At 35.4% G+C, this 25,567-nt stretch overlaps 1 protein-coding gene across 1 annotated transcript in view; it reads right to left on the minus strand.

Moving 5' to 3' along the window:
- LOC150080449 (JNK-interacting protein 1-like) overlaps positions 1 to 24,656 on the minus strand; it is a 200,220-nt gene extending 175,564 nt beyond the window's left edge. The window contains exon 1 of the mRNA XM_090381228.1: positions 24,348 to 24,656. Coding sequence (XP_090237354.1) covers positions 24,348 to 24,430 — 83 coding nt within the window. The 5' untranslated portion in view covers positions 24,431 to 24,656. The remainder of the gene's footprint in view (positions 1 to 24,347) is intronic.
- Between the last annotated feature and the right edge of the window lie 911 nt (positions 24,657 to 25,567).

A 25,567-nucleotide genomic window follows, 5' to 3' on the forward strand; every position in this document is an offset into this window, starting at 1 on the left:
TAATATAACTGGATAGATCCCGTCCACCCCAGGTGCCTTCCTTATGTTTAACTTCAACAATTTCTCCTCCACTTTGCTCTCAGTTATTACAAAAATCACTTAGCTCCCTGTTAGAATTTGATAAACTTCTGGCACTCCCCTCATTGAATAACTCATGTGTGAATGTAGATGCAAAATAATCATTCAGTTTATCAGCTACCTGAGAATGATCATCAATAGTCAACCCATCTATGTTTAGTGGTCCAATCATTAATTATTATTTATTAATGATATTGATGAAGATATATCTGGCTTAATGTCTTAGTTTGCAGGGCAGTTAATGAGAGTAATGACAGTATGCCACTGCAACAAGATCTAGAAAAATTAATATTGATAAATGCAAAGTACTGCATATGAGTAGAAGTAATCTCAGATTAACATACCAACTGTGTGGTAAAATACTCAGGGTAGTGGAAAATGAAAAAGACATGGGGGCAATTGTGCAGATATGAAATTCTCTGAGCAGTGCAGACAGTCTGTTAGGACAACACATGGGGCTGCTGTGTATGATATACAGTAATTTTGCTAACAGTGATAAGGTGATTATTCCACTGTATAAGGCAATGGTCAGACCACATCTTGATAGTACTGCATTCAAGTCTAGAGGTCTCATTTTAAGAAGGATGTAGAGCTGCTGGAACGAGACAGAGAAGGGCAAAGAGATTGGTGAGGAGAAAAAAGAGGCGCTCCTACCAAGAAAGGCTTCAGTTCTGCAAATTGCAGCATCTGCAGACTAGGCATCTGTAAAGTGATATGACTGAAGTGTTTAAGGCTTTGAATGAATTGAGCAAGCTCAATACTGATGAGATTCTTCCTCTTGCTCAGACTATGCACATCAGGCATAAATTCAAACTGAGGAAGGATGGTTGCAGAACAGATGTGCAGAAGCTTGCCTTTAGCCAATGGATGGATGATTGCCACAACAAACTTGTGTCTGATGTTGTGGCAGTACAAACTTGAATAAATTCAAGGAAGAATTAGACAAACTATGGGAGGGAATGAATAGGTGAAATGGAATTTTTTTTGGCTGATGCTGTATAAAGCTTATACATCTTTAAAGCTTGCCTTCTTGCATCATTTTCCACTATTAATATTAATTTAAGAAACATTTAGGGATTCCCCCCTACTGTGTTGGGGACTGAATGCTTCCTCCTTTTGTACTACTGTGGTACTAGGTAATGTTTTGAATCCTAGCTGTATAAGCCTGAAACTGAATCTAGAGATTGTTAAAATGTAGATGTGAGAAGCTGTTAGGCAGTATGAGCCAAGCTATGCACATGAAAAACCATGCTTTGGAACTTCCACACTACGATGCAAAATGTGTAAGTCTAGAAGCAGATGAACACCTGTGTTTTGGCTGAGTAGCCTACTGTAGTATCATGTCAAGTCAGTCTATAAAGCAGGCTGAAGGTACTGAAAGGTTGTCAGTATTAAAGATTCCTATCAGTTGGGTTTAAGAGAATGGATTTTCCTCGAATTTCTCTGGAAGGAAAAGTGGGTACTTCTGAATAGGATAAAATTATTGTCAAGTAAATGTAGTTATAATCAGAACAGTGAATGACAAACTCAGTTCTCTTTATTCTGATTCAATGAAGGTCTGGCTGATGTGGACTTGGCTACATTCACTGTCTGGCTGATGTGGACTTGGCTACACTCACATAAAGAATGCTGCAGACTGCCCCTCCACAGTGTTGATGGAATCAGACAGGGGTGGAGCTCAACCATCAGACGAGAGGGGAGGACCACAAACTGTATCAACACATTTCGAGAACTATAGCTAGAATCCCTTAACCAGGTGCAAAAAATTTCTAATAAACCAATGTGACCACTAAAGGTTAAAAAACAAGTGTACCAATTATTAGAAGGAATGGGAAAAAAAGTACTGTTTGGAACATTCCTTCGTGCAGGTTTAAAATAATTTTAAACTCCTGACAATCAATGCTTGGATTCTCTTTGCCCCTGTTCCTGATACAGGGTTTAATCTATACAAGCTGCTGGTAACTCTGATATGATTTTTCTGTAATTTTTCTGGTTTAAATGAAGACAAGAATATCAAGAGTCCTACAATATGTTTCAATCACCCACCTTGCCATGGAATGAATGATTGCAAAGGTAGTTTTTGAGGTTTTGCCAGCATCTACAGGTTTCTTGTAGATGAATTTACTGAGAAATGATGGAAGCGTTACCATTAAGATATAATGGGATAGTAGTGCTGCATTGTCTCAACTTGAAAAGTGATGGAAGGATATAAACTGTTCATGTGAGAGAAGGAATGCTGAAGTTCAGTATTTCCATGTTTCCACAGAGCAAAAGTTATCTCCATATCAAACCTACACCTTAGATGTGGTGTTATATGAACAAAGGGCCTGTCTTCAAAATCCTCCACAAAAGATTTCTGCTAGGATGGGGAGAAGGATGTCCACGCTCAGCTTGTTGGAATAACTCCCCATTGAAAATAAAATGTGGACACCCTTAAAATAAAATTACAATTATAAACTTATAATTAGTAACACCATTAATCCTCAATATTTATCTGTATAAAGAGCATCATGTTCCAGGGTCTACACCAATCCCTTGATCATATCCACAGCTCCTCTCAGTGGTCAGGATGTCCAGGCAAGTAAGAAAAGGGGAAAAGGTAGTAACTGACTCCCTGGCTGTATAACACCAATGTGCATAAATATAAAAGAATTGATCTTTACGGGATGGGATATATTTTCTTGGTGTCTCTCTCATGGGGGAATTTGGGACCAATCACTCTCTTATGACATCTTCCCTTTCTTACTTGCTTAGATATCCTGACCACTGAGAGGAGTTGCATGTGTGATCAAGATCTACCCCGATAGAGATCAGTATAGATCCCAGAACATGATGCTCTCAGGTAAATATGAAGGAGTAATGGTGTTTAACCATATCTTATGGAATTAACTTGCACAGGTAATAACTCATTTAAGGTCATGATTAGGAAAATGGATGCCTGTTTTTAATTTTAGGAGGTCAATGATTTCATAAATGATAAGTAGGTTAGTACTGACTATGTATATCTCTTTATCTAGCTTTCTTCTGCATACAGCTCTAATGTCTTGCAGGGGGTGCCTGAGTAAACAATGAATTTACTCATGGAATGGTAATTAAGACTAGTCACCAACCAGAACCTTATGATTTGTCACCATCAGCCTGAATTTACTTAGTTTGATTATAAATTATAAGTGACAAATTATATGTGTTTCGCTGTTGTCTCCTGTGATAACAATGCGCCACAGGAAATGATGGCAAAAACACATATTACACAATGGACTGCACAGATAACTTTGATCAGCAGCACATAGGACTTTTCTGCATTCATGAATATACTATACTTCAATATTTGAAGATTAAATGCGCAAGGCATAATATGATATGATACACCATAGTTTACCCATAAATTTAACTACATACATACATAGTGTAAAAGCATTATTTAATTTTATCTCATATTGTGGCTGCCTTCACAATGAGATACCAGACATTGCACTACTTCGAATAAATAGCACTCCTCTAGTAGATGAGACTACTGTTATTTATTCTCAGTGGGCACCACCACCCAGATGGCCGTTTTGAAGCTAGCTGGCTTCTGCCCACTGAGAATAAATAACAGTAGTCTCCTCTACTAGAGGAGCATTATTTATTCAAAATAGTGCAATATTTGGTATCTCGTTGTGAAGGCAGCCACAATGTTTGTTTGTTATTTGGTTTTTAGGAGCATTAGCAACTAAGGCCATATTGCTCCGGGGATATGCGGTGGTCATTCCCTGACCTTTCCACATCCTCCATATTTGGTGGTCACGGGCTCCAACACCGGTCTAATCAAGAAGGGTGCGCTACACACTGCTGCTCCTGCCCACCTGGCTACGGAGGCGCCAGCCAGGCACCACAATACGAGATAAAATTAAACGATACCTTTACACTATGTATGTAATTAAATTTGTGGGTAAACTATGGTGTATTTACACCAAAATTATATATACTATACATCAATAAAAGGAAGGTGATGCTTGACATTACTTTAATGACTGCTTTAGCAAATCTTTTGTTGTCAACTTTTTGGCTGAGGGATGATGAAAATTTTTTCATGCTGACACACTATTTTCACTCAGTAGTTAGATGTGGTCGTTGCTTAAGTAACTCCACATAAAGCTATTATCAAAGTTTGTTTCTGTATGCAGATGTTTCCCTCTGAACAACTGGTCAAAATTTTGCTATGCAATTACACTGATTGAGTGTTAATTTTTTTAAGAAATTTCTTGCCATCTGCAGAACTGTATACAGAAATATAAAAAGGGAGAGGTTTAGGCCAGATAAAGGGGGTAAAGAGGATAATTTTCCATGAATGACCATTTAAATTTGAAAAATAAACCAGTTTCCTTAAGTTTCAACATTAGCATTAGTAGAGCCATATGATGCAAGAAAGGAAGCTTATACAGCATCAGCCAAAAAAAAAACACTTTTCCAATTCACCCATCCAATCATTCCAAATGATTGTCTAGTTCTGCCTTGAATTTATTTAAGCTATCAACTTCCACAATAACAAATGGGAGTTTATTCCAGCAATCAACTACCCGCTGGCTAAAAATGGCAAATTTTCGCACATCTATTCGACAACCGTCTTTCCTCAATTTCAATTTATGCCCCCTCAGGTAAGTAAATCTGAGCAAGAAGAAGAATCCCATCAGCATTGAGCCTGCTCAATCCATTACAGGCTTTATACACCTCAATCAGATCGCCTCAAAGGTGCCTACTCGCCAGGCACTGCAATTTGCAGAACTTAAGCCTTTCTTCATAAGCACACCCTATTGTTCTCCTCACCAGTATTGTTGCCCATCTCTGTACTCATTCTAGCAACTCTACATCCTTCCTAAAATGAAGCTTCCAGACCTGTATGCAGTACTCAAGGTGTGGCCTGACTATTGCCTTATACAAGGGGATAATTACCTCATTTTCCCTGCTTGCAAAATTCCTGTATATCATTGACAAGACCCCATGACATACACTGGCAGTCTGTCTGCACTGCCAGAAACCTTCATATCTGACTGCACAATTACCCCCAGGTCTCTTTCATTCTCCACTAACCTAAGTGTAACACCACCCAGTTGGTACATTTCTCTAGGGTTACTGCTACCCATAAATATATACTTTGCATTTATCAATGTTAAACTTCAGCTGCCACTTCTCAGCCCATCTGCCCAACTTCTACAGATCCTGTTGCAGCAGTATACTGTTATTAACAATCCTGCCAACCTTTGTATCATCTGCAAACTTTGACATTAAGCTTGATATACCTTCATAAATATCATTGATAAATATACAAAACAACAATGGGTCCAACACTGAACTCTGGCAGACACCACTAATAAAATTAGTGCACGAAGAGCAGTGTCCATTGACACTGCTACCCTTCGTGTCTCTGTCTTCTCACACTCAGGCATCACTTTATCCATTGCAACAATTTGCCCTTAATGACATAGTGCTCCAATTTGTACAATAGTCTTCCATGAGCAACAATATCAAAAGCTCTTCTAAAATCCAAGTATATGATATCAAAATTATTTTTTGCATCCAGTTCCTTTGTGACCATGTCATAGCATCCAATCAAATTGGTCAGACAAGACTTCCCCCTTAACAAACCCATGCTGTGTCTGAATTATTACTACAGTCTTGTCTAGATGATCCTGCAATGCTTCTTTAACCAGTGACTCCATTAATTTCTCTGCAACAGAAGTCAAACTAACAGATCTGTGTCACCCTTTGATCCCCTTTTGTGATTTGGTGATACATTTGCACGTCTCCAGTCTGTGGAGACTTCCCCTGTGTCCAAGGATGCTCTCATAATCATGGCTAAGGGTTTGCTTACTTCCTTTGCCTCCTCCTTTAATATAACTGGATAAATCCCATCCACCCCAAGTGCCTTTCTTATATTTAACTTCAACCATTTCTCCGCCACTTTACTCTCAGTTATTACAAAATCATTTAACTCCCTGTTAGAGTTTGATAAACATCTTGCCGTCTCCTCCATGAATAACTTCTCATGTGTGAATGTAGATGCAAAATACTCAGTTAGGCAGCTATCTGAGAATGATCATCTACAGTCAAACTTTTGATATCAAGTGGACCAATCTGATTCATCCCTTCCTTTTAGAGTTTATATAAGTAAAGAAGTCTTTGCTTTTTTCTTTGCATGCTTTGCCAAAGGTTTCTCATAATCTGTCTTCACTTGCCTAAGCTCTTTTGTGACTTGACTACAGACTAGCTTTTATGTACCATAGGTTTCTGTGTCGCCTGATAATTTATATGCATCCCATGCATTTTTCTTCTCTGCCGCAAGTCTGATTAGTTCTTCTGACATCCATTTGGGCCTAAACCTAAAACAGTATTTCTTAGTTTGAACAAAAAGCCTAGCAGCTTCCAAGATTACTTCCTTGAGTGCTTCCCATTTAGAATTTGCTGTTGGTAACATCATCAGTTGGTCCCAATGAATATATTTAAGAATTGTCTGAAACCAATGTAATCACCTTTACAAAAGCAAAAACCCTTCCCTTTACCCTTGATAATAGTTACATCTTTAAGTAAATCCCACATTGGTACACTGTGATCCCTACCTAGTGGTTCCTTTATCTGTAAATTCTTAATGCATGAATAATCACTGCTGATAATCAGATCAAGAGTGTTACTCTCTCTGGTTGCCTCCCTAACATACTGCTGTAGAAAACAATCATCCAATAAATCCACAAAAGCCTTGCTAGTGTGCAAGTGACCAATTCACAAGTTTCAGTCAATATCTGGGAAGTAAAAATACCTCATTATAAGACACTGATTTACTAGCCCACTCTATTTCTCTGTACACCTGTTCATTGTACTCATCAGTTAGGCTTATAACAAACTGCTACCCTCATTTTTTCTTTCCCAGTGCTTATGTCACACCAAACTGACTCAACATTGCACTGTCCATCTATGTCAACTGGTTGCATTTTCTTAGATTTTGTTTCTTAACTAACAGCATAACCTGTCCTCCCTTCCTATCCTGTCTATCCTTTCTGTTCACATTGTACTCCCCAAATTCCAATTCTGCATTCCTTATATCTGTGTGGCACCACATCTCTGATATCCCAACAATATCCACCTTTGATGTCTTGACCAACACTTCAAATTCATCAAACTTATTTACTAAAAATGAACCAGTTTTACAAATAAATGACCTTTTTTATTAGCTACTTTGTTCATCCTTATTCTTGTGCAGAATAATTTTGAATGTGATCATACTTTTAGTCTTATCAAGGCTTATAGAACTCTGTTCATTCACATCCAAAAAAACATAACTGTCCATTTCAGTTGTGAAATGCATGATACTCAGTCACCGCATTGAACAAAACTTTTAGTACATATTCTGTAAAATCAGTGAAAAGAGGCTTCTGCTGGTTCTTTGAAATGTTATACACCAAAACAGTAGACAAAGAATGACATCCTATAACTTTGAATATGTTTTTGTAATGCATGGTAATTTCTTTAAATAATGAAAATTGAAAATTAAATAATGGAAAAAGGAGGTCACAGAACACAAAAAATTTTCAATAGTCAAAATGTGTATTGCATTCAATAATGATATGTGTAATTCTCCTAACACATCATATGAGATACCATTTATTATAATTTGTATGAAATAATGTCTTTACTCTTATTATAGTGCAAGTATATTATAAACATGCTCTGATTTCTTTCTTGTGATCGAGTAAATTATCACCTCTCATTCTTTCCTAAGGAGAAAATAGATATGCCTGCTATAAAACTCAAAAAAACTGTTTCTTAATTCAAATTTGAAAACGATTCACTTATAAATTTTGCTTTTACATGCTTGTGTTAAATTGAAATAGTGTATGTGAGTCCACCATTAGTATTTGGAAAAGTTATAATAATATTAATCAATTTCATGATATCTGAATTTAATATTATCAGCCATACATGCCATAAGTACATGTATGGCTGATAAGTACATGCCATAAATTAAATTACTTATATTTCTCATGTTTTTAAATTTCTTTATTGATATAACTAGTACACCCCAATGAGGGCTCATTTTTATTAAAATGTATATTTTAGTAAAAATTAGTAAAATGCAATTCATGTTAAAATACACTTTCCAATTTTACATCTGGCTCATAACTGTATTTGGACTAAAAAAAAATTTGTGGCTTCCAACTTCAAAGAGCTGATCAATTGTAAATCATGTCTGGCCCTGCAGTCACAGTAACAAAAGAAAAAATATCTTATACAAATTATTAACATATCAGCAAATAAAAGACAAAGATAACTGTTTTGCATTCATGTATAGCTGTAGTGTACACAAATTCCTCTTTACGTATTCACTAAAGTACATGTACACTGTTTCAACATTTGTATTCTTTAAGTAATAATAAATTTATGCAAAAAGCCTATAAACTATAAAAAATAAAAAAAAAAATTAATCCTTGTTCTGCTGCAGCCTGAAGGTTAATAGACATGTAATGAGAGAATGCAGATGAGCATAACTGTAACCCACAATTCCTCAAATATATACAAATGAAAAGGAAATTATATACTGAAAAAAAAAAAAAAAAAAAAAAAAAAGTGGCTCATTCAATCAAATTTCTTATAGATGCCAGAAAATCGACTGTTTAAAATTTTGCATTCAAATAATTAAAGATTATTTAACTACAACGTATACTGATTATCAAACCAAACTGAATTTTTAAACTGCTATTCCTAATTTATTTTAAGCACAATTTCAGAAAGCTAGAGTGGATTAAATTTTTTTCTTTTGATTTTTATTGAGTATCCTAGATGAAAATGCATGTGAAGTACCATTGGCAAATAGTAAGCCTGACTTTCCAATTTTCAAAACACAAAGCAATTTTTGGGACTATAACAAAAGTACACACATTCCTGTTCATAAATGCCTGCTATGAAACAAAAACATGAAATTCACAACAAAATTAAAAATTAAAAAATACAGAAATTTAATCAGTTATAGACAAGACATTTAATCAGATGAATTTATTTCCACAACTTCTTGGATAAATTCATCTCTATAATTCTTTACAGAAAGTTATATGGTTTCTTTTGAGATTTATTAAAATGAAATTTATATTAAGCACTAAAATAGTGTGCAGTTAAGGTTTACTTACCAAAATATATTTACACAGGTGATAATTATTCTTGTTTAACAAACAACACATTCAAACGAAACAGAATTAATGCTCCATGCAACCAAGGATAACAGAACTAAACAAAATGAAAAGTAATTTAAGGGAAGCATGAAATTAGCACAATGAAACAAAATATTAAAATTTTCATAATTTATGCCAAAATAAACAAAAATTATTTAATCTTACTCTAAATTAACTAAAGTCATACATAATGTCTAGTCTTGTGAAATACGGCAAAATTCAGTAACAAAACTTAGAATTAGCATTAGTTGAGGCATATGATGCAAGAAAGCAAGTTATACAGCATCAGCCAAAAAAAAAAAAAAAAAAAAACCATTCCCATTTCACCCATCTGGTCACTCCAGAAATATGTCTAGTTCAGCCTTATATTTATTTAAATTTAAAGTTGAACTAGACAAACAACTAGAAATGCAGATAAGTTGATTTCAACTTATCTGCATTTCTGAAATAATTTTTTTAAATAGTCATTAATTAAAACAGTTCAAAGGTGAATTCGAGTTGAATGTAAGGGAATAATCTAAAACACCCTTACTTTCTTTGTAAAGCTTTTCAAGAGAATAAAAATTCTAATTCATTAGCATTATATTTACATTCTGCTTTTCAACAAAAACTTTTCTATGAGTTTCATGCTGTGTACATTATTAATGCTACCTTTTTATTAATTATATACAGGTTATTATAGTTATTACAGTATACTTTTGATTTCAATTTCCCTGGTGAGAACACCACTTGTTCTACACGTATAAGCATCAAAACAAATTTAAGAATGGTTTATATAGTATGAATCAGAGCTGTAATACTCAATACGTTCTACGTTGATAATAATATTTGTAAAATAATAAGAGGAGTTTACCTCAATATAGTACGTAGAACACTTCCTTATGATACCCTCCAGAAATTAAAATGGGAAAAACGAAAAAAGCCGACAACTTACCGGTACATTAGAGTAAAATATAAATAATTAAATAATTAAAAAACCAATTTAACACAATTCAAATCAATTTAAAACAATTAAAAATTAAATTAATGCAATTAAAAGAATTAAAAGAATTGTGTTAAATTGGTTTTTTAATTATTTAATTATTTATATTTTACTTTAATGTACCGGTAAGTTGTTGATTTTTTTGTTTTTCCCGTTTTAATTTCTGGAGGATATCATACAGAAGTGTTCTACATACTATATTGAGGTAAACTCCTCTTATTATTTTACAAAGAATGGTTTATGAATCAAGATATAGGCTGGTTTTGGGTAAACATACATTCACATGAACATTTAGCATTAGCAGTGGCAAATGATGCAAGAGAACAAACTTATGCAGAATCAGCCAAAAAAAAAAAAAAATATATATATATATATATATATATATATATATATATATATGATACTTCTCATTTCACCTATTCATTCCCTCCAATAATTTTTCTGGTTCTTCCTTGAATTTACTTAAACAACTTCTGCAAGAGAAGAAACTTTTTGTTCCAACAATTAACCACCTATTAGCTAAAGGCAAACTTCCACACATACATTCTGCAACCATCCTTCCTCAATTTGAATATGTGTCCCCTCATGTAGCCTGAACAAGAGGATGAATCCCATCAACATTGAGCTGGCTCAATCAATTCAAAGCTTTAAACACCTCAATCAGATCACCTCACAGGTGCCTAGTCTCCAGACACTGCAATTTGCAAAACTGAAGCCTTTCATGGTAAGAGCACTTCTTTGTTCCCCTCACCAATTTCATTGCCCTTCTCTGTACTCGTTCCAGCAGCAGTTGCAGATCCTTTCTAAAATAAGGCCTCCAAACCTGTAAGCAGTATTCAAGACGTCTTATACAATGTAAATACAGACCACTGTCTTATACAATGGGATAATCACCTCCTTATCCCTGCTAGCAAAATTTCTGTATATCAATCACAAAACACCATGAGCTGTCCTGGCAGCCTATCAGCATTGCTCAGAGAACTTCATAACTGGCTGCACAATTACCCCCATGTCTTTTTCATTTTCCACTACCGCGAGTGTACTAACACACAGTTATACATTACTCTGGAGTTACTGCTACACATATGCAGTACTTTGCATTTATCAATGTTTAAACTTCAACTGAAATTTGCCAGCCTATCTGCCTAACTTTTCTATATCCTGTTGCAGTAGCATACTGTCATTACTGTCCTTAACCACTCTGCCAACCTTTGTATCATCTGGAACCTTGTCCAGTATGCCTTCATCAATATCATTGATAAATACAGAAAACAACAATGGGTTCAACAGTGAACACTAGGAGACTCCACTAAAAAGATTAGTCTATGAACAGCAATATCCATTGACTACCACTCTCTGTGTGCTCCCATTCATTCAACCCTTTATCCATAGCAGCAAACTTGCTCTTAATGCCACGCTGCTCCAATTTGTACAGCAGTAATTTATATGCAACAGTATCAAAAGTTTCCCTGAAATCCAAGTATATCTTAAAAAATTATGGTGAAGGTAAAGAAAGCCAACATGAGAACCACGGAAAACTTACTGGACAAACTGGTTTGCAGCTACCACAGTTTCTCCCCGAATCCTTGGTAAAAATATGGTGCGCGGTAACATCATAGCATTAAGTGATTGATTGACGTTATGATACGCAAATATAAAGAATTTTTCTTTCTTTTCCTATTATTTCTTAACCTAACGTTTAAGGTCACATTAGGAAATATAATGAAAAATAAAGAAACCTTGGAGTAAAACTTTTCCTTTTTCATAAACCTTTCATAACCTTAAAAACGTACAAATAAATCAGTAATATAGTTTTTTTTTTTAACAGCGAAAACACTCAAACTCCAATAATCTGCTTTTAATGAGGAAAAAAAACTAATCATTACATAGTCTGTCAATGTCTGCGTGTCAATCAATATATCTTTCTCGACTTGTATTACAGCTACTCATTTTGGCTTTCTTTACCTTAGCCAAAATTATTTTTTGCATCCATTTCCTTTGTGATCGCATTGTAGTAACCAATAAAATTGGTCAAACAAGATTTACCCTTAACAAACTCATGCTGTTTTGAAGTATATCTGCGGCCTTCTCTAGATGATCACGTATTACTTCTTTTACCAGTGACTGCATTATTTCCATGAAACAGAAGTTAAACTAAGAGGTCTATAATTATTCGTGTCATGCTTTGGTCTCCCTTTGCGAATTTGGGATACATTTACACATCTCCAGTCCACGGGGACTGAATGCAGCCACTTTGAGTGACCTGTGTCACTCAAAGTGGCTTCATTCATAATGACTCTGATGAGTACAATTGTTAATTGTACTCATCAGAGTCATTAGGTTTATAACAAACTGCTACCCTCATTTTTGCTTTCCCAGTGCTTATGTCACACCACACTGACTTAACATTGCATTAGCCACCAATGTCAAATGAATGCATTGCCTTAGATTTTAGTGTTTCTTAAGTAAGAGCATTATCCCTCCCACCTCCTGTCCTGTCTGTCCTTTCTGTATGCATTGTACCCCATATTCAAATTCTGCCTCCCATGTATCTGAGTGACACCGCATCTCTGAAATCCCAACAATGTCTACATTTGATGTCTTGACCAGCACCTCAAATTCATCAAATTTACTTACTATGCTCCTAGAATTAGTGTATGTGCAAGTATACATACACCTGTTATTATTATTATTATTATTATTAATAGCCATATGGCGCAAGGAAGCCTGAGGCTTATGCTGCACCGGCCAAAAAAAAATTTCCCTATTACCCTGAGAGAGAGAGAAGTAGAAAGGAATCACAAAGAAAGAGAAGAATGATGATATCCAGCTCAAGACCCTGGGTGTGCCAAGCCCATACTCACCAGATGTGATCTTACTCTTAGTTACCCTAACACAGTCTATGTATTTACATGTTTCATGATGACTCCCAGCAGTTCTTGAAATCCCCAGCACCTTGCTTTCAAGGCTGCTGCTCATTCCAAAAGAAGCAGTGCAAGAATCACTTTCGACTCTGCCTGCAGTCCCTGTTAGAGCTTGATAAACATCTGGCATCCCCTTCCATAAAGAAGTCCTCATGTGTGAATGTAGATGCAAAATACTCATTCAGTTTGTTAATCTATTAGTCTGTGTATTCCCCCAAGACTGCAGTTTTCTGACCCACCTAACACTGTCTCAATAGTATCAGCAAATATTCTTGCACCCTTTCTATTTAAGTAAATCTCATCCCCGCAGAAGCACTGAGAGATCTAGCAAATACCCTGCCACAAAAATGGAACTGCCCATTGTTAACTGTTGCATTGGGTTATCTGTTGAAATTAAACCATTACAATAAACTTTTAATCTGCAAAGTTGCTGCATTCAGTATCAATAGAAATTTATTTACTTACTACTATTTTCTGAAACAATGTGAACAGGTGAACCAAACAAATACAAGTTGAAATTAATTTGTAATTTGATACTAACATTTTTATTGTAATGGGATCTAACATTAATTATATTCCAGATTTAGTTCCTCACCACATTGAAAGAATGAACCCAGACCGGATCCCAAAATTAGCCTTTAACTACAAACCTACAGGCAAGAGAGATGTGGGTTGACTAAGACTGATGGCAAGAGCAAGACCACCTCCAAGAGCTACAATGGAACATGAACTTGGTCCGGCTTGGGTCTTTTAAGACCCAAGCCGGACCAAGTTCATGATGATTTAGTTCCTCAAAGTTAAAGAGACCAAATAACTGTTGAAATATATACTACCCTACCCACCCTGAAAGTTCACAGTGATGGACTTTTGCAACTATGCATCTTCAAATGAACTCAAGGTGAAGCAAACGGGAGAGAGTTTTAATAAACTTCAGAGTTGGCACATGATCCTTTAAATGGCCTCCGTAGCCGAGTGGTCAGGAACAGGAGTGCAGTAGCACATGCTCTTTGAGTAGACTGGGGTTCAAGCCCAACTGCTAAATACGGTCGACCTGCCAACCCGCACTGGACCAGAGTGGCAAATTATGGTCCATTTCTCTTAGCATGAATTGTTGAGGAGGGTTCCATCCTGCAGTGGGTTGATAATGGCTGCAGTTTTTTTTTTGTTTTTGTTTTTTTTTTTTACCTTTAGAGCAGCATTTCCCAAACTGTTTTAGTCATGGAACACTTTTCATCTCACAATATATTTACAGAACACTTACAAAACAAGTTTAGCAGGAGCCAAAGAACTGTTTGTAATATTTTATTACATACAACGCACTGTGCACCAGGAGCATCTTTATTTCTAACACATGTAAAGCCGAAATTCAAACAACTGTCATCATACTTTCGCTTTTGTCTTTTATTAGTTGGTTCCTATTTTTTTTTCACTTCGAATTTTTGGGGAAAAAAAAGGCTGCAATTGTTCATCCTCACTTTGAAGTGTGACAATATTGTGTTCCTTTTCATCGACCACAGTTGCAATACTATCCCTCTCATTTTAAAGTTCCTTTTTTCAACCACAAATCCATGGTCATTTATTTTAATAATAGCACTTTGAAATACTGATAATTATCAAAAAAAATTTAAATAAGGAAGCGAGTTTAGTTATGATATCGGTTCGCTTCCCTCTCTCCTTTAACCCATATACTCCAGGCTAAATCGCATATGAATGGCATATTAGATCACTACATTGCTACTTTTTAGTAGATGTCATTACCTCAACGCATACTTCTCTATGCAAAAGCCCGCCAAAATAAAGTGTTCCGTGGTCTATTTGATTATTAGTCTATGCGAGCATATTATTTTTTCAGCATATAACTGAAAAATCCCATTTCAGCACACTGTGATCACTGCCACCTAGTGGTTCATTTATCTGCAGATTCTTAATGCATGAAGAATCACTGCTGATAATCAAATCAAGAGTATTACTCCCTCTAGTTGCCTCCCGAACATGCTGATGTAGAAAACAATCATCCAATAAATCCACAAAAGCCCTGCTACTGTGTGAGTGACCAGCTCCCAATTTCCAGTCAATATCTGGGAAATTAAAATCTCCCATTATAAGACTCTCTGATTTACTGGCCCACTCTATTTCCCTGTACAGTTTCTTATTATACTCATCAGAGTCATTAGGCCTATAGCACACTCCTCTCAATTTTGATCTCCCAATGCTTATGTCACACCAAACTGACTCAACACTGCACTGTCCAGCGATGTCGACTGGCTTCACTTCCTTGGTTTTTATGTGTTTCTTAACTAATAGCATAACCCCTCCCCCCTTCCTATCCTGTCTATCCTTTCTGTAGACGTTGTACTCCCCAAATTCCAGTTCTGCATCCCTTATATCTGTGTGACACCACGTCTCTGATATCCCAACAATATCTGCCTTTGATGTTTTGGGCAATACCTCAAATTCATCAAATTTATTTACTCAACTCCTAGCATTGGTGTACACGCAAGTATACCTGCACCTGTTTCTATTCTTAGCTACCCTAACACAACCCATGTGTTTACTTGTACCGCAATGGCTCCCAGCAGTCTCTGAAATATCATGCATCTTGTTTTTCAGGCTTCTGCTCATTCTAATAGAAGCAGTGCAAGAATCTCTTTCACCTCTGCCAGTGGCTACTGTCAATCTATTGGTCTTTGTCTCCCCCCAAGCTAGCAGTTTTCCGACCCACCTAACACTGCCTCGATAGCATCAGCAAATATTCTTGCACCCTTTCTATTTAAGTGTATCCCATCCCTGTAGAAGCAATCTCTCATGTTAACAAGTACAGTCCAGGCTGAAAAAAATTCTACCCCTTGAGCCTTGCACAATCTTTCCAGGGCCGAATTGATCGACAAAGCTCTCATCATATACTCCCTCCTATCGTGTCTGGGCAGAATTGCAGACACTTTCAAATTCAACCCTAATTCTCGGCTTTTGTTCAACAGTGACCTGTACTTGTTAAGTAATTCTGCCGGTCTCCTACTCTTAATATTATTAGTGCCAACATGTAGTACAACTATATCACCTTTTGTGCCCTTAAAAGATGATATTCGCTCTACAACGTCATCAACCTTTGCCCCTGGCAGACATACCCTGGGCAGACATAGTTGGAACAAACTACCATCTGTTGTAGTGAAGGTCAGCAACTTAAATAAGTTCCAGGCAGAACTAGACAAACATTTGAAGTGAAATGGGGAGGGGTTTTATTTTATTTATTTATCTTTTTTTTTTTTGGCTGATGCTATATAAGCTTGCTTTCTTACATCATATGCCTCTACTAATGCTGATGCTAAATAATTATTCTTAAATCATCATATGAAACTTAAAATTAAGGACTGTCATGTTTGTATGCCTTTTTAGAACTTTAACGTAACACTGAAATAAAGCATTTCTGGACACATTTATATGACTTTTTTTTTTTTTTTTTCTTCTTATTTTGTACCCTAGAATACGTTCAAGTAACAACAAGGACTTTTATTCTTCTTGTTATTAAATTCTTTGACAAAACTTAATGCATCATTTTCTCTTTGTATTCGAATTATTCTTGAATTTATTTATTATTATTTTTTTTAATCTGGATCATTCCTTGTTTATACCAGATAAACTAGATATTAGAAATCCTTGTTTCTGGACCTAGCTAATAACTCAATTCATAACTTGCTTGTAATTAAATTGAAGTTACTTCATTTTCCTCAGTGTTTTAAAATGGGAAGTTAAGTGCACAATGAATTATTAATATAAACAAAGTCATTATTGTTATCATTTAAATATCATTATTAGTGAGAAATATATTCCTTGCTTGTTTTTGGCCACAACTGCTAAATAGGAAGTGTTATATATCGCATAATTAGTGAAGCTTTATCCTGATTCCTTCTGCTATAATTAACATAAAGAAGTTCATTATCAACTAGATCACAAGATTTAAGGAAGAAACAAATTTAGTATGAGGTCTACATCAAATGTACCATTAGGCTTGCTTACTTATCCATTCTAGTTCCAGCTTCTTGCTGGGTCAATAAGGAAACACCATTCCCGCCCCTCCCCCCTCTCTCTCTCTCCAGCTAACACACTTTTCTCGACATCACTCTAACTTATTCTTGCCATTGTCTTCTCAGCCTTCCTGTTGGTCTTTTACCCTCTATTTTCATTTCTAATGTCACCTTTGGCAGTCTGTTATCCTGCATTCTCTTTACATGTCCAAACCATCTGTCTGTTCCTCTCAATCTTTTCTTGTAATCGTTCTTCTCCCACTTTCTTCCAAATGCCATATTTCTTACTCTGTCTCTTCTTGTTGCAGAAGGAAGTTATTTTATACACTAGTTGCTTATAGTTCATTTTTGATTCCAGTTATTTCAAAATATTAAAACAAAGATTTATCAAATATTTTTGTAAGAAATAAGACAGGACTAAGTTTAAAAAGAATTGAAGTTGAAAATTTTCTTTGCCCCATTAAAGAATTATCTGGAGATCAGTATGTAAGGAATTGATGATGAATATTTGAGAAGTTGAATCTGTTTGTGAATGACAAAGTTTCTCAAACTTTGGAATTTCTCAAGATGGAATACAGTGTACTATCATCATAAAACTCTGGAGTGGATTTTGAGTCAGTAGAAGTGGGTCATTAATATATAAAAGGGGAATAGAGTGGGAGAAAGAACTAAAACTTGGTGTCCTACTAACATGAACGAAGAAGTTAGAAGAGAGAGTACCATCCATAGTGAGTGGTCTGAGAGAAAAATGGATACCCAACTTCAAAAAATAGTCAGTAATCCATAAGATGGGAGCTTATTTAAAAGGCCGTTATACTAAGCATAATCAAAACTGAGTTTCACTAAATTTTTCCATCCAATTTGTCCAAAAATAACTAACATAAGTCAATAATATGAAGAATGATGAAATCTAAATTGGCGATCATTGATCAGATGGAAAATTTTGAGATAGCTTAATAGGATATGTGGTGGTCATTCCATGACCTTTCTGCATCCTCCATATTTGGTGGTCACAGGCTCGAACCCTGGTCTAATCAAGAAGCATGTGCTATGCACTGCTGCTCCTGCCCAGGTAAGCGTATTGGAGTGGTAATCGCAAGAGAGATTTGCCACCCTTTTTTTTAGGAACTTGGTGGATATGAGCAAATTTCCAAGCAGAAGGAAAAACACCAGTGAAATAAGAAAGTGCAAAATGGTGATACAGAACAGGAGCAAGTTGAAACACACATGTTTTGAACACAAGTGGAGGGATGCCATTAGGACCTGGAGCTTTCTTGGCATCAAGACTGTTCAGAATTTGTCTAACATCCTTCTGTTGAAGGACCACCGGAGGCACGTCGAGTGGAAGGTACAAGGAGGTGGTTCACCAAGATTATCAATGCAAGTTAGAAGAAAAACAGGATGGTTGTAAATTGGCTTGTCCTTAACTGAGATACAATAAGGCTGTAAAATAGGACATTAATGAAAAGAAGTTGCAGCCAATATATCTGGCACAAAAACAGAATGTTCAAATTAGCATTAGTAGAGGCATATGATGCAAAAAAGCAAGCTTATGCAGCATTAGCCAAAAAAAAAAACACACTTCCATTTCACAACTCTGTTCGTTCGAAATACCTGTCCAGCTAAGCCTTAAATTTATTTAGGCTATTAACTTCCACAACAAGGGATGGAAGTCTTTTCCACCAACCAACAAATGTGCTATCTGGACAAGAAACAAATTTTCTCCTCTTGGCCAGTTCAAAATCGGGTTTGGACTGATTAATAACTGTTTACAATTGTTTTAAGCTTTAGAGTAAGCAGAAAATGAAGACAGATATTTGGATATAAGCCAATTACAATATGCTACATCCTTATCTTGAATTGCCTCAGCACATTTGTTTAAAACCAAGCCTAGATAAGGTCTAAGATTTTAGAGTGGAATGCAAAATAAAGTATTTCATCCCTACAAGAATAATTTTACTGACACGATCTAAGCAGACGTTCAAATAAGAATGCTGAAAACAGTAATTCAACCAAAACCAAAGAAAAGAAAAATAGGATCAAAGGCAATATCATCCTATTTCACTTTTCACATCCTTGTAATGCCAACAACACAAGGCTCTGTGTGTGTGTGTGTGTGTAAGAGAGAGAGTGTCAACTGGGGATGAGACCATTGCCAAATTGTGATCTGAAGTGCAGACTACTTTTATATTCAAAGTGAAGGCTACAGACCACAAAAAATATTAAAGTATACACACTGATATATTAATAACCATTTTTTTAAATTCAATTATATGTATGTATACTTAACACATACAGTATGTTAGGTTGTTATAGGCATACAAGATCTCCCATCACTATTAATGAGATTGTTCCTTATCACAAACAAACTGTTTTGTTGTTATCCCAAAGACCACTTTATAAGTTGCACAGACCATAGGTTGGGAGATACTGGCTAGAGGACCATTAATATTACCATGTACTTGGAAGGATTATTGATGAGAAAGAGATAAAGGGTATTGGGTGTGCGAAGTAGGGTTGTCAGTATTCTGGTAGGTATATGAACAAGCTGTGTAAGGTCATTAGTAATTTGTGAAAGTCTTGGCATGACCAGACAGGCCCATGTAACTACAAAACTGAAACCAACTGGAGTTGTGCATATTAAAATCACACGAAAACTTACCTAACTATCATGCAAGAAAAATTACCACACTGTTAAACTTGAGAAAGTTGAGTTTCAAAGAAAGGAAGTCAAAGAGTTACAAGTAATTAGTTGAGATGGGAGAACAATAGAGGCAATGAATGAATTTAACAGTGAGTCAGCGAAATTTTAAGCCAGAGGAGATCAAAAAAGATTCCAAATTAGCAAGTCTCTGAGAAGGAAAATCAGTGTATAAAAAGTACCACCTTTGAAGCATAAAAGGAATCGTAGCAAGTAGTTGGGGCAACTGAGATGAGTAGTGGTTGAGACAACTGATAATTATTGAGGCTATTGGGTCTTGGCAGATTATAGGTGGAAATGGACATCAATGAGATTAAAACTAAAACCATGTATATTTGGGAAATGAATGAAGAACCTTTTGAGAAATTTATATATTTTCACAGATATCTTTGTTCTACTAACTTGACTAAATTCATAATGCATGGAGTACACAGTGTGAAAGTGAGGGAAGGATGCATGACAATGCAAATTTTAGATACAGTGAACATGCAGCATTAATATATCCAGCTCCCTAACATAACATGGCTCCAACAATGCCCCTACATAGTGGATCTCACCACAATGAAGTTTGTCTAGTTCAAGAAAAAACTAGACAAATTGTTGGAAGGGATGGATAGGTGAAATGGAAAGGTATTTTTTTTTTTTTTTTTTTTTTTGGCTGATGCTATACAAGCTTGCTGTCTCCAACATTTGCCACTAATAATGCTCATCATAACTTCAAAAGGCATCACACCTATTATGGGCTCACCACTTCAAGCCTCCAAACAAATAAAGTGATGGTATTGCACTGAACAATGAGAGTCTACTTCCTAGTAGTGGTGCCACAGAGAGATTCTCTGAGTGAAGTGTATAACATACCTTAACCCCTGCTCATGATGGTTCACACCTGGGTAGTAACCTCAAGTATACTAAGGGCAGTGTTTCATGCCTTGCACATGTGAGATATATCCAGAGTTACTGACAGTCCCACCAACATGAAGGCACAAGCACATTTGGTTATCACAGAACAACTAGACTTCACTGAAATTCGATCCACTTGACTCGGATTTTATTGGTGCATTAGCGTCTAAGACTATTTTATGCCCCACTTGACTCGCAAAATGGAATGTGAACATCAGCTCCATCACTGTTTTATACTCCCAGGTAGCAAAGCTTTAACCTACTGCACCAGGAAGAATGCATGTCAAGCTCATAGAGAGTGGATAGCTCTATCTTTAAAATTGTATCTATTTAGAAAAGGGGTGCTTCTGTAGCCAGGTGGGAAGCAGCAGCAGTGCATAGCACACGCTTCTTGATTAGACCAGGGTTCGAGCCCATCACCACCAAATATGGAGGATGCAGAAAGGATGCAGGGAATGACCACCGCATATTCCGGAGCAATATGGCCTTAGTTGCTAATGCTCCTAAAAACCAAAATAACAACATAACATTTAGAAAAGCTTATGTCTGCTAGATAGATATGGGATGCAATGACCAGCTGAAGATCTTATAAAACTACAGTTCCATAAAACCAATTCCCTGGCAATGATATTAAAAAATACATTTAGGCTTAGACACTTTTTTTATGAATTTCGGGACTTCTATTCATTATATGGTTTATATGTTTACAGACGTTGTTAACTGGTTTTTAGGAGCATTAGCAACTAAGGTCATATTGCTCCGGGGATATGTGGTGGTCATTCCGTGACCTTTCCGCATCCTCCGTATTTGGTGGTCACGGGTTCGAACCCCGGTCTAATCAAGAAGCATGTGCTATGCACTGCTGCTCCTGCCCACCTGTGTTTACAGACACTAACATTTATTCAATTATTGAAATTAAGTATTTCTTAATAATTTACATTCTGAAAAGCATTCACACACGTTAAAGTACAAGTAAGCTTACGTAACTAGACAATTATTTAAAAATAGAATTGCCTACTGTGCAAAAGGTGCCCCATCCAACTAAAAAAAGCTTATCTTAATTAGCAATTAATTTGACATGACTTTGATATATTAACTGAAGGTTGTGGAAGATTTGTTTTTGCAATGCAGTAATTAAAGTATCAACCTTTTTTACTATCTACACAATGCACCATAGAACAAAATAAAATAAAACCCAATTATAATCATCTTAACAAAAAACCAATAAATATAGAAAATATGAGTAGGTTAAAATTTTTAAATATTTTACTCTTACTCACCAAACCATACTATATCATTTTGATTTGTTTTTCCCTCCCTAAATAGCCTCCAAATAACAGCCTTAAACAGTTAAAAAAAAAAAAAAAAAAAAACTAAACCAAAAATGAATTATTTACATGTGTGAAAAAACTAAAAAGTAATATCAGTAAAATTATGGTAGCAAGTATACAATATAAATTTCAATCCTATATTTCATCTAACAGATAAATTTTATTTGTAAAAATATATTAGCAGCTACAGGCCTATTAAAGCAAATTGCAATGCATAAGCTTCTTTCTTCTTTTCAACCCTCGACCCATACACGGTACTAAGTACTATAGGTTCTAATACCTCTTGTGCTTGGGGTTTTCGTAAAAAAATTAAATAAAAATAAGCAAAATGTTATATGTGGTAACCATTATAAGGATTCTAGGGAGATGGGTGACTTAGACCATACTTACAAATGTGTATTATGCATGTACAAGTGTATGTGTTCACAGGCTGATTTGCATGTTGGGCAGGCTGAAAAACCCAAAAAAAAAAAAAAATCCTAACTACAGCCCCAAAGAAGAAGCCTTTATAAATTCCTCCAGGCTGTAAAGGAACCAAAACCTAGGCCTCTCCAAACAAGTCATAAAACCATTACACTGTCACAGAGGACAAAGTGCTATATCAATAGTTTATTTCTATTAATAGAAATTGTGATATCTATTTCTTATTACTCACAGCCAGTTTCATCATTATATATAGTGCTAATGACATTGTTAATGCAATTGATCATTATTACATAGTTGAGTACTCACTATATAGCAACGATGCAAATGCAATAACAATGTCCTATACCTCTGGGTACCTACCCAATGATAAGAGTGGGTGAGTACACAGAATGGAGTGGTACCACCAAACAGTAGTACACAAATGGGACTAAGTAACAACAAAAACTTTCTAATGGGGAAGTGTTACTTACTTGAAGTACAAGAGGAAAGCAACTCATTGTGAAGGATTTCACAATATAAGATGTTATGATGATGCCTAATGTATAAACTTCAGTTTGTTGTAAAAATAATCGACTCCGTAGTATAATGTTTGAATTTTTCACAGCTTAGGGTTTTCCGCCCTAAAATTTTATTAGTCTAATATAGTGCTAATTTAATAATTTTTGACAACTAGATTATTTTAAAAAAAAATACCAAATTTGTACCTGGTGGAAAAGTGTTCCACTTAATCCAAATTACTAACTGAGAATTACCATTTATACAGCACTCTCTACCAGAGTTTTAGACATCAGAGCAGCTTATGTTTATGAACATATTTTTGATCCCTCACATGCAGGAATTTTCTGTGAGAGAGAAATTGAAATATAAAAAGCAGGTCTGCCCAGTATAATAACATTTTAATACTAATATTATCCAATCACACAAAATTTATAATAATACTGGCTTCTCTTAATTCTCACAAAGAGTTACATTTTTAATTTTGATTACATTGGGTTCATCTAACCAATATTTATAATTTTCTGTCAGATGCCTAAGGATTTCTATTTAAGCATTGTGACAAGTCCTCAAATATACAGTTTATGACCTGGAATATATAGTACCCATACTGTTTACATTTAACTGTAACCTTAGCATTTAGGCAACACTTACTGATTTATACTGTCGTTGCATTTCATTAAGAAATCCTGAACGCTCGCCAGAAAATATCCAGAACACTAGTTATGAAACCACAACCCGCGCTTTTATACACCGCTAATGCGATAATATTAATTAACGAATTGCTCATAGTTATCCTAGTCATAACACCAGCAATGTCGAAAACCTAAACCTTTTCTAGGTTAATTCTGATTTATTTACTATTTCAAAGGCACCGGCCTCGATGAAAACTTTTAAAATTCCAACATTTTAAATGCTAATAATCTCATTTAAGAGTAAAATAAACAATACAAAAATAAACAAGCAACATAGGATATTAACACCTGTATATGTCTTAATCCAAGTAAGAAACATCACACAGCAGAATATGAAATCTTAATCAAGTTGTTCCAATACTTGTACTAAAAACTATCTCAAACATGTACTTCAAATTTACAGCTGTTGTCGGTGAATAAACAATGCAGTAAAATGTCATCTGCGTCAAAAATTTTATCTGCAAACATAGAAGATAAGGTCAGTGACCAAAATATAGATCATTCTAACCATACCAGAGCATCTATCTTTGTATATTGATTAACACAAAAAATAATCTTCGATATAGGAAATAAAATAACACAAAGACTCTCTTCACCTATAACACTGTGGATGAGCTTTTATATGTTGTGGCATCTTGTCAAACACATCACGAAACTGTTCAAATTGTGGATCCGCCATATTCGATTCTGATAATCCGTATCCCTAAAGAAATCGCACTAGGCCCATTCCTTCGTTGCTTCCTGAAACTCTACCCCGAGATGCACCTTAACTCGAGCCTTCAGTGGCTGCGTTACTTCAGTGTCAATTTTCTGAGTAATTTTGCGTGTATGAGAACTGCTCCGCTCCTCACATCCTCTGTGATTCTTAGGCAAATGTATGGCGAATTGTAATTTATTTTCATTGATATTTTCTTTTCAAACATGAATTTATGTATAATTTGTACTGAAAATACATCCGAAGGACTAATGACTTGCAAGTTACCAAGTGAAACCAATATGAAGTTTCGATATATGACTGCGATGGGAAAGCATCCAAGGTTTCAAAAATTCAATTCCGTGATTCAGACACGAAATTTTGAGTCACATCCTACATACCTGAAAGATAAAACCAGTTTTTAGAATAAAGCACATTGATCAGCAGCTTTAGTCTAGTTTAAAAACTAGACTAATCTATGTACGGCGAATGTAAAAACTAATTTAAATAATTGATTTAAAAAGAGCATTATATTACAATTATTAGAACTTTATTTCTGAATAATTTGTTATAGAATAGATTATGTTATGTTAATAATTTATTTTAATAATAGACAACCATTGTAATGTAGGTTTGCTTTGGCGTATTTATCGTGTTTAGGAGATTTGACGTTAAAAACTGGCGTTATTCCAAAAAGTTTGTAACGATAAACCGTCATGCGAAAAGCGTTACGGAAGTGATGTCATCTTCACCTTCCGCCTGAAGCGAATTATTGTAACTTGCATTGTTGCAATCATACTTGTATAATGCCAACAATAATTTATCTTCTAGTAGACCAACTTAAATGAAATTTTGCACGGAGCTTCAAAATTAGCTCTATACTAGAGGAAAAACTTTCAAACCTCTGAAAATTGCAGTAGTTTTTCCAGGATAGTGGAAAATATGAACATGTGATCAAGGAAATTTTCTCACTTAATAAACGGGACAATGGGGACGCGTAGCATATCGTTGGAAACTAAGGAATTTAGAAACAGAAATAGTAAGTTTTTAAGATACAAAAACATTTTTGGAAACTAGGAAATGCATTAATTCGAAAACGCACCTGGTTTCAAGTCACCTGGT

The sequence above is a fragment of the Mastigoproctus giganteus genome, chromosome 9, assembly GCF_048544385.1.
Source record: "Mastigoproctus giganteus isolate SK-2022 chromosome 9, ASM4854438v1, whole genome shotgun sequence".
Taxonomy (NCBI): Eukaryota; Metazoa; Arthropoda; class Arachnida; order Uropygi; family Thelyphonidae; genus Mastigoproctus; species Mastigoproctus giganteus.